At 45.2% G+C, this 9636-nt stretch overlaps 1 protein-coding gene across 1 annotated transcript; it reads right to left on the bottom strand.

Moving 5' to 3' along the window:
• Positions 1 to 486: 486 nt before the first annotated feature.
• Positions 487 to 9436, bottom strand: HEBP2 (heme binding protein 2). The gene is made up of 4 exons (XM_025861228.2): positions 9238 to 9436; positions 8583 to 8718; positions 7656 to 7836; positions 487 to 1504 (listed from the first exon to the last, which is right to left on the bottom strand). Exons 1-4 carry the CDS (start codon positions 9337 to 9339, stop codon positions 1306 to 1308), a joined length of 618 nt encoding a protein of 205 aa, XP_025717013.1. The 5' UTR covers positions 9340 to 9436; the 3' UTR covers positions 487 to 1305.
• Between the last annotated feature and the right edge of the window lie 200 nt (positions 9437 to 9636).

Genomic DNA, 9636 nt, shown 5'->3' with positions numbered 1-9636 from the left:
AGCCCCTGATGGGAACTGAAACTACCCGTTCAAGCAAGAAAGACACCGTGTGATTGACCGCAAGGCAATGATTGACCTGACCTTTACTGCCCACCTGCGTGTACCCACCAACCTCTGTCCCACATTGTCCTTATATAAATTTGGAAGTGTTTTCAGCATGTAAGATCGTCTTCAGACGCTAGTCCCCGGTCGTCCCAGTGTTGGCCTCACTGAAATAAATTGTTTCACCACCTCTCATCTCCTTGCCTTTGGATTTTGTCAGCGGTGAGTGGCCTAACCTGGTCTGTTTGGGACCCCAGAGTCAGGTGCTCTGGCATCCTTGGGCCCCAGTTATATCTGACATCTCCAGGACACAATTAGGCACACATTTCAACCTCCTTGATTTTATGGCAACTCATCCTTTTAATAACTATAATCATTTTTATATGACCTCCAGAACTACATGAAATACTTTTTTTTAAAGATTTTATTTATTTATTTGACAGAGAGCGACACAGTGAGAGAGGGGGCACAAGCAGGGGGAGTGGGAGAGGGAGAAGCAGGCTTCCTGCGGATTAGGGAGCCCGATGCAGGGCTCGATCCCAGGACCTGGGATTATGACCTGAGCCAAAGGCAGACGCTTAACAACTGAGCCACTGAGGTGCCCCACTACATGAAATACTTTAAAAGCGGATGTGAATTTTAAAATTACATATTTGTATACATGACTTCAGGAAAGAATATGCCTTTATTGAGTTTAGGAATAGAAGTCCCTAACTTCATAAATTTGTTCTTTGCCATGCAATATTATCGACCCTTTTGGGTACTGTGGGATTTTCTGTTGCGGTGGGGGTGGCTGGGCAGCTGGGGAAGAGGAGACCACAGGGAATGTGACAGGGTCAGGTGCAAAAGAATCTGATTTTTGTTTTCAGCTGAACTTCACCTCGCAAGGCTTCACAGCCTAGCCGTGCCATACAGGATAACTCTTTGGCATTTTTATTGATAATATCTGGAGGGGATAACATCCAAATGACACAAATCCAAGTCAAAAAAGGCAACATGTGAAGAAGGGTCAAGTAACAGGACACTTTCCAGGAACCTCACAGAAATAAACTCCCCCAGAGCTGTGACTGATTGATTCACATGTTTCTAGAATACTGTCCCCTGTTCCCTGTGTATCTAGATAAAGCTTCAAGCATTAAAAGGCACCTTGGAAATAAGCTCAGTTCATCACAGTTCTCTCAGGTAGAGCAACTAGACCTGCATTTTATAGGTAGGTAGTGTTGATGTCTACAGTAAGCAATGGAACTTCCTGGGTTTTTTTCCTCATTCATTTTCTTTGGAAGGTTCATTTTTCTGAATCAACCACACTTCATTATTTCTATCAAGCAACTTGAAAGGACTGTTGTAGCCTGCGGAGTAGTAAACCTTCTCATTGAAAACTTTTCCTTCTTCCCTCAAAGTGCTTGCTAATGTCAAAAGTTGTTCTTGATTCTTTTGAGCACTAGAGAATCCATCGAAAGCCCTGTGAAGGAGAAAGTAAATAACCGTGAATGATGTTCACGCTGATGTAAATGTCAGTCCGAAAAGGGGAGCAGAAGCTGACACGATGAAGGCTGGATCAAGTGCAGCTTCCGCCCCCCACCCGCCAGCAGCCAACCTCCTCTCCTCTGGTTCCCATTCTCAGCGCCACCTCGCCACACACAGAGGGGACCCACGAGGAGGCACATGTCCCAGCTGCTGGCAGGCAGACTTGGAACGTTCACCATCTCGTGCTCTAACTCTTGCTTCTCAGACTTTCGCGAGCACATACTAATCACCTGGGAATCTTGCTAAAATGCAGATGCAGGTGGGGCCTGAGAATCTGCATTCCTAACAAGCTCCCAATGATGCTGATGCTGCCGGTCAGAGGACCGTACGGAAACCCCCTTAGAAGACTCCCTTTCAGACTTCCAATTTTCTATGGAACAGTTCCCCTCCCCTCCTCTCCTTGGGAAAAGGGTAGGTGCCGCATCATAGATGAATATGATAGAGCTTCGACCCTATGAATTTATAGTCTACTGGAAGAGGGGAACGTTTTGGCAGCTCTTTATATACAGCCTGAGAAGAGATTTAACAGAGACAGGATCCATATGCTTGGGAGCCCCAAGGATATGACTGAATCAGGGGTAAGGGATATCATCTGAGTTGAGTCTGGAATAGAGGATGGCTTTGCTGGGCAGGAAAAGGGGAAGGAGAAGAAAAGGAACAGAAGTTCAAAAATACAAAGCATGTTCATAGTGAGGCACAAAATGAGCTCTGAAAGGTGAGTCGGAGCCAGAAAGAAGAATCTTTTATGTCATCTCCAGGCCTTTCGAGATTATTCTGAAGGATGCTGAGCAGAAAAGTAACTTCTTAGGATCCGGGAAAGACAGATGGAAAAGAGACTGGAGGGAAGGAGCAAGGCTGGAGGTTGCTATGGGGATGAGGAAGAAAAGACAGTCAAAAGATTTAAATAAAAAGTGGGAAAAGAGAATAAAAGTTTAAGTATAGATTTTCAAGTACATACAAAACTATCCTGAGGTTAAATTATGACAGCACCCAGACCTAGCTGAGTTGCTGACATGTAAATATGATGAATTTGATTTTGAAGGTTGAGAATAGGAAACACAGAAAATCACAAATATTCCCAATATACCTTCTTTAGCATAAGTTGTATTATCAACGTACCAATGGAAAAGCTTAGTCCTACCATTCTTCAGGTAAGATGTAAGCTCTCAAGGGTACACACTATGTGTATTTCATTCAACGATGTTCATGAGGCATCTAGAATTGTTCATGGCATGCAGTATCTTTTAAATCCTCATCGAATAGTATAGGTATCTATGTACACACATGTACATGAAATAAAACATTGAAGATAAATTGATAAAACTTCTAATTTTCAGAATGTTGACTGATAATGATAATTCTGAACCATGTGTTAAGAAATATTTGCCCCCTAAATCTATTATTTCCTTAATGAAGAGCCAACTCATAGTCTGTTCTGCCTAAAGGAAACTTGCTTTCAGATCCTATTTCTGCCCCGAAATCAAATCTCGAACCCCCTAGTTAGAAATCATCTTTTGTTCTCTGAATACATATTGTTCTACAATGATCCCTCACAGCTTTATTCAGTACACAAACATATGATTCTTTTCCCACACACCTGCCTTGCTAGGAGTTGCAGGGTATGAACAGAATGCCATGTTGCAGTATTCTTGAGAAAGTTACAGTTTGTACCTCTATCACTATAATTTAGAATAACAGAACAGAGTGGCTAGCTAACTGGAGAAACTGAGGAAGGCATCACAGAGGAGGTACCATTTGATCCAAGCCCTGAAGCACGAAAGTGGATGCTCCAGGAAGAGGAGAAAGAAAGAGCTAGAACTAGTAGTTAAGGTCAGGTGCACATTTTAACTATTTTACAGAAATTAACTCATTTAGTCTTCCTGGCAACCCTATGAGATGGTACTATAACTATACACATTTTACAGATGAAGAGCTTCGGGCAAGAAAATCTGAGGAACCCGCCTGAGGTCACAGCTACAGAGATGTGGAAGGTCCTAGCCATAGCAATCCAATAATGAAAAAACATCCAAATTGGCAAGGAAGAAGTAAAACTTGCACTATTTGCAGATGACATGATAGTATATATAGAAAACCTGAACGACGCCACAAAAAAACTATTAGATCTGATAAACGAATTCAGTAAAGTTGCAAGATATAAAATCAATTTACAGAAATCTGTTGCATTTCTATATACCAATAATGAAGCAGCAGAGAGAGAAATTAAGGAATCAATCCCATTACAGCTGCACCAAAAACCATAAGATACCTAGATATAAACCTAACCAAAGATGTAAAAGACCTGTATTCTGAAAACTATAAAATACTGATGAAAGGGGTGCTTGGGTGGCTCGGTTGGTTAAGTGTCTGCCTTTGGCTCAGGTCATGATCCTGGAGTCCTGGGATTGAGCCCTGAGTCGGGCTCCCTGCTCATTGGGAGTCAGCTTCTTCCTCTCTCTCTACCTCTCCCCCCACTCGTGCTTTCTCACCCACTCTCTCTCTCTCAAATAAATAAAGTCTTTTAAAAAAATAAATAAAATACTGATGAAACAAACTGAAGAGGACACAAAGAAATGGAAAGACATTCCATGCTCATGGATTGGAAGAACAAATATTGTTAAAATGTCTACATTGCACAAAGTAATCTACATATTTAATGCAATCCCTGTCAAAATACCAACAGCATTTTTCACAGAGCTTGATCAAACAATCCTAAAGTTTGTATGGAACCACAAAAAACCCCGAATAGTCAAAGCCACCTTGAAAAAGAAAAGCAAAGCTGGAGGCATCACAATTTCAGATTTCAAGTTATATTACAAAGTTCTAGAATGAAAACAGTATGGTACTGTCACAAAGATAGACACACAGATCAATAGAACAGAATAGAAAACCCAGAAATGAACCCACAATTATATGGTCAGTTAATCTTCGACAAAGGAGGAAAGGACATTCAATGGGATATTGGATTGTCTCTTCAACAAATGGTGTTGGGAAAACTGGACTAGCAACTTGCAAAAGAATAAAATTGGACCACTTTCTTACACCATACACAAAAAGATTCAAAATGGGTCAAAGACCTAAATGTGATACCTGCAACCATGAGGTCCTAAAAGAGGACACAGGCAGTAACTTCTTTCACATTGCCCACAGCAACTTCTTTTTAGATATGTCTCCTAAGGCAAGGGAAACAAAAGCAAAAATAAACTATTGGGACCACATCAAAATAAAAAGCTGCAGAGCGAAGGAAACAACAAAACTAAAAGTCAACCTACAGAATGGGAGAAGATATTTGCAAATGACATATCTGATAAAGGGTTAGTATCCAACATATATAAAGAACTTAGAAAACTCAACACCCAAAAAACAAATCCAATTAAAAAATGGGCAGAAGACATGAACAGACATTTCTCCAAAGAAGATATACAGATGGCCAACAGACACATGAAAAGATGCTCAATATCACTTATCAGGGAAATGCAAATCAAAACTACAATGGGATACCACCTCACACCTGTAAGAATGGCTAAAATCAACACAAGAAACAGCAGGTGTTGGCGAGGATGTGGAGAAAGGGTGCTGCTGGTGGGAATGCAAACTGGTGCAGCCACTCTGGAAAACAGTATGGAGGTTCCTCAAAAAGTTAAAAACAAAACAACAACAACAACAACAACAAAAACACTCTATGATCCAGCAATTGCACTACTAGGTATTTACCCAAAGAATACAAAAATACTAAATCAAAGGGACACATGTGCCCTGATGTTTACAGCCGCATTATCTACAACAGCTAAAACATGGAAACAGCCCAAGTGTCCATCGATGGGTGAATGGATAAAGAAGATGTGCTGTATATACACAATGGAATATTACTCAGCTATAAAAAGAATGAAATCTTGCCATCTGCAACGACATGGATGGAACTAGAGAGTATTATGCTAAACAAAATAAGTTAGTCAGAGAAAGATGAACACCATGTGACTTCACTCATATGTGGAATTTAAGAAACAAAATAAATGAGCAAAGGGGAAAAAAAAGAGAGGCAAAACAAGAAACAGACTCTTAACTCTAGAGAACAAACTGGTGGTTCCCAGAGGGGAGGTCAGTGGGGGATGGGTGAAACAGGTGATGGGAGGAAGGAGGGCACTTGTCGTGGTGAGCTCCAGGTGATGGAGGGAAGTGTTGAATCCCCTGAAACTAAGAGGACACTGGATGGTGACTAACTGGAATTGAAATAAAAACTTAAGAAAAAAAGAGAGATGTGGAAGAACACGGGCTGCTCGGGGAAGGGTGGGAAGGTCAGTGGAACGTAGCTAGTGGGAGACACGGTTGGGCCACATTATAAAAGGCATTGTGAACAGTCTGAACTTCACCCTGAAGCAAATGGAAAGTCACAGAGATTTTTAGTGAAGTCACGGGGTGGGGTTTTTGTTTTGCTGCTGTGGTGGTAAGAAAGACCATGGGTACCCGTGTGGAGCACGAGAGGAAGAAAATGGTGGGCAGGTTACTCCCAGCAGTTGGGAGGCCACTGAAGTGCAGCAGTCAAGACCTGAGAAGAATAGACATCCGAACGTCTACCGAGTGTCAGGCACTGTGCCAAGCACTGGGGCACACAGAGATGACTGGTGTGGTTCCTAGAGGATGAGGACCTGAGGAAGTCACAGGGAAGGGGAGAGGGAACAGAGTCATGGATCATTTCCAAGGAGCCTGGACTGGATCTGGTAACCAGTTGTCAGGGATGGGTTCGCTGATGGTGGCCTTGGAGGTCCTTGCCAGGGATGCTGTCTGGCTGATGAAGCCCTTTGCTGAGACAGGCAAGAGAAGATCACTGCTCACATACATTGAGAACTGGGGGAAGGCTCATTTGTAGAGCTGTTGAGTTTGATCCCCACCTACCTCTCATGGAAATGTCCAGCAAGTAGGGTAATTGGGGCTGGAGACACTAAATTTTGAGAGTCACTGGACACATGTAGTTGAAGCTTTATAAACAGATCACCCAGAGCAAGTCTGCTATGACCTGGGAGTCAATGCGGGGCATCAACAGCGCTTCCTGGGTGAGAGCGAGGAACAGGGGAAGAATGGCAAGAGAGTGACTTTCTGAGACTGAACAGGATGGCTCAGCATCAAGAGAACAGACGGGTCAATACACGAAGGCTGCAGGGGTCACACAGACAAGAGCTGCCATCACGTGCCAAAGGCAAGGGCACAGCCGAGGGTGACGAGGGCAGCCCCAAGGAGATGGTATGGCCTCTCCCAGACTGTGGTGGTCTGAGGAGCCTGTGGAAAGAGAGACAGACAGACAGATTCCTTTAACAGGTGGGTGGTGACAAGAAGGAGAGAAAGGAATAGAGCAACACCAGTATGAGACTGTTACCATGTTCTGTGCGTGTCTTACATTTCATCAGAGAGAATTTAAGAATGTGTCAAACCGGTACCGGAAGCCTGAAACAGTGTAAGGAACCACTCAATGAACAGAGGCAATGACTGCAGGAAGCAGCTAGCATCCCTCGGGCTGGGGATCGCAGGAAGGGTCCGGGGCTATCAGAACCTAGAAGCTGGGGGGCGCCTGGGTGGCTCAGTTGTTAAGCGTCTGCCTTCGGCTCAGGTCATGATCCCAGAGTCCTGGGATCGAGCCCCGCATCGGGCTCCCTGCTGAACAGGGAGACTGCTTCTCCCTCTCCCACTCCCCCTGCTTGTGTTCCCTCTCTCACGGTGTCTCCCTCTGTCAAAAAGATAAATAAAATCTTAAAAAAAAAAAAAAAAGAACCTAGAAGCTGGGAGGAGGAGGAGTACGCTGCACTGTGTGTTACGATTCTTGTTCGGGTTTACCTCAACGGCAGGTTGAGAATAATGTGCATTGTGTCTTAGTTGTGGAAAGTATGCAACAAACTCTTCATTACATGAATTGATTATATCTTGCAGTAGACCCTTAGGAACACACAAAACTGAGCCAGGAGGAAAACACCATAAAATGCATTAGACCTCTTTTTTTACAGAAGGGTGAAAAGCCTGCTGAAATTGCAGAGGAGCTCAACTGAGAGCAGGCAAGGAAAACTAGCAGTCGGCAGGGCTATAAATTACCTACCACTTACCGGACAAACACAGTCATTTCAGCTCTGTCTTCAATGAAGACATCTGACTCTGAAGGCCTGGGCGGATCAGATTGCTGTTCAGAGGGGATGTACAGGGAAATGGTAATGATAGACTCGCTGAAAGGACCGGAACCGGGCTCCACATAGCTTGTTACCGGGGCTGTCATCTTTATCTTCATCTCTGGACCATAAAATAATACATTTAAATACTGTGAAAAGATCATGAAAGCAGATTTAGCGTATTTATGACTACTTCTAAAAATTTAACCTACTATCTTTTTTGATCTGAGTTTCCTGACTTACTTTATGCTACTGACATAAAATTTACCTTTGAGATAATTTTCATCATTAAAAAATAAGGGGGGGCAGAATGATTCAATTATCCACTGGCCACATTAAACACTTTCTGTACTACTAATATTTTTGGTTAATAAATTCTAGTTTTAGGAATAGAAGGGAAAATTAGAGACCGTATAGTCCAGCCTATTCTTTATTTTATTTTTTTTTTTACAATTCGGAAACTGAGATCCCATAGGCTAAGTGACCTGCTAAAGCATAAATAGCGTCAGAGCCCGAACCAGACGTCTTGAGACCCTTGATCTTGGGTTCTTAGTACCTTCCTGCCTCCTGATCACTCTTAACCTACCAGTCACCAAATTACCTCGAAGCATTAGCCATGAAAAGGACTTAACACTAGTTACACAGAGGCCCAGTTCATCCAGCAGAAACAGACAACAGAGGTTGAAAAGCACTACCCTCCTCTAGACTCTGCTAAGGGTCCTGAGCAGAGTCCTTGTCTTCAAATATTTAAGTCTTCGATGATCTCATTTTTCTATTCTAAAGTATATCTCTTTAATAACCTAAAACGCAAGATAAGCCCGGGGACTCAACCACAATATAAATAATTATAAGGTAAATCGTCTTCACCTTTCTCATTTTTGCCTTGAATGTAGCCGTTCAGCTTTGTAAAACCAGTCTGGATGGCTGAATCCCAGTCCATGGACTCAACGGAAGTGCTGACCCACTTGGCTGGTCCATAATGCCGGATCTCATAACTTCCGGGCTAAAATGGAACAGAGAAAACTGAGGGAAGCAATTCTAAAAAGGCAGGACGTGAAAGGCAACAGTACAGGTGGCTTGATCTCGGGTCCACCTGGATGGACCCCTGGTTCTGGTTCCTTAGGACCTGGCAGGGCCCCTTCCCCGAGGCTCCCATCCTTGGATTAGAGACGCTGGGGGCCTCTGCCCCACACGCAGGGGTGGCGGGTCGGTAAGACCTAGCATCTGTTACGTCCTCTGGGCCGGGAGGGTCCCACCGCGGGCTCTGGGACCTGATCAATTCCTTTTTCTTTTTTAACCTCAAAAGAAACCGAGATGTGGCCAGTTGAGATGGAGATGTAGCCATAACCTAGGGTTATGGCTAACCGACCGAATTTCCCCATCTGGGCAGGAACGGAGCTGGGGACCCAGGCAACTTTAAAAAATTGAACTTTTTACTTAAATCTGCGGGACCCTCCGGCTCCACTGCAAGTCACCCGGCGCGCTCTGGCCTGCACCATCCGCGCCCGCGGGAGGCGCCTACCTGGGGGCCCGCGTCCTCCGGCGCCGTCCAGCCCGGCGTCTCCACGGCTTGGGCCGCCGCGCGCTCGGCTGTCGCGGGCTCGGGCTCCAGCACCTCGGCCATGGGCGGCGCCGACGCTCCGAGAGGGGGGCGGCGAGAGGCTGGCGAGAGTATCAGGACGGGGCCGCCCCGCTGCGAGCGCGCGCCGCGCCCGCCTGCCCGGTTGCGAGTCCCCGCCCCGGCGCTGCCCGGAGCCCCCGTCACCCTGCCGACGCGCGCCCCTCCTCCCCGCAGTGCGGGGGACCGAGTCCGCAGGAGCCGGTCCGCGCCTGGGCCGGGAGGGGGCGCTACGACCGCAAGCCCGCCCCCTCCCCTTCCGATTCCCGCTCGGTCAGCTCCCGCGGGGCCGCGCCCCCCTTG

Source organism: Callorhinus ursinus, unplaced genomic scaffold (genome assembly GCF_003265705.2).
Source record: "Callorhinus ursinus isolate GAN/ISIS: 27379988/994484 unplaced genomic scaffold, GSC_fseal_2.0 scaffold6, whole genome shotgun sequence".
Taxonomy (NCBI): domain Eukaryota; kingdom Metazoa; phylum Chordata; class Mammalia; order Carnivora; family Otariidae; genus Callorhinus; species Callorhinus ursinus.
Note: the sequence above shows the minus strand (reverse complement) of the source record. Positions and strands in the feature narration are given on the sequence as shown.

Bases quoted from the DNA above. Each gene is read 5' to 3' on its own strand.
- HEBP2 (XM_025861228.2), bottom strand. From the start codon at position 9,339: ATGGCCGAGGTGCTGGAGCCCGAGCCCGCGACAGCCGAGCGCGCGGCG. The intron at 8,719-9,237 runs GTAGGCGCCTCC...GTTCCATTTTAG, and splicing joins CGGAGGACGCGGGCCCCCAG to CCCGGAAGTTATGAGATCCG. The intron at 7,837-8,582 runs GTGAAGACGATT...TTTATGGTCCAG, and splicing joins TCAAGGCAAAAATGAGAAAG to AGATGAAGATAAAGATGACA.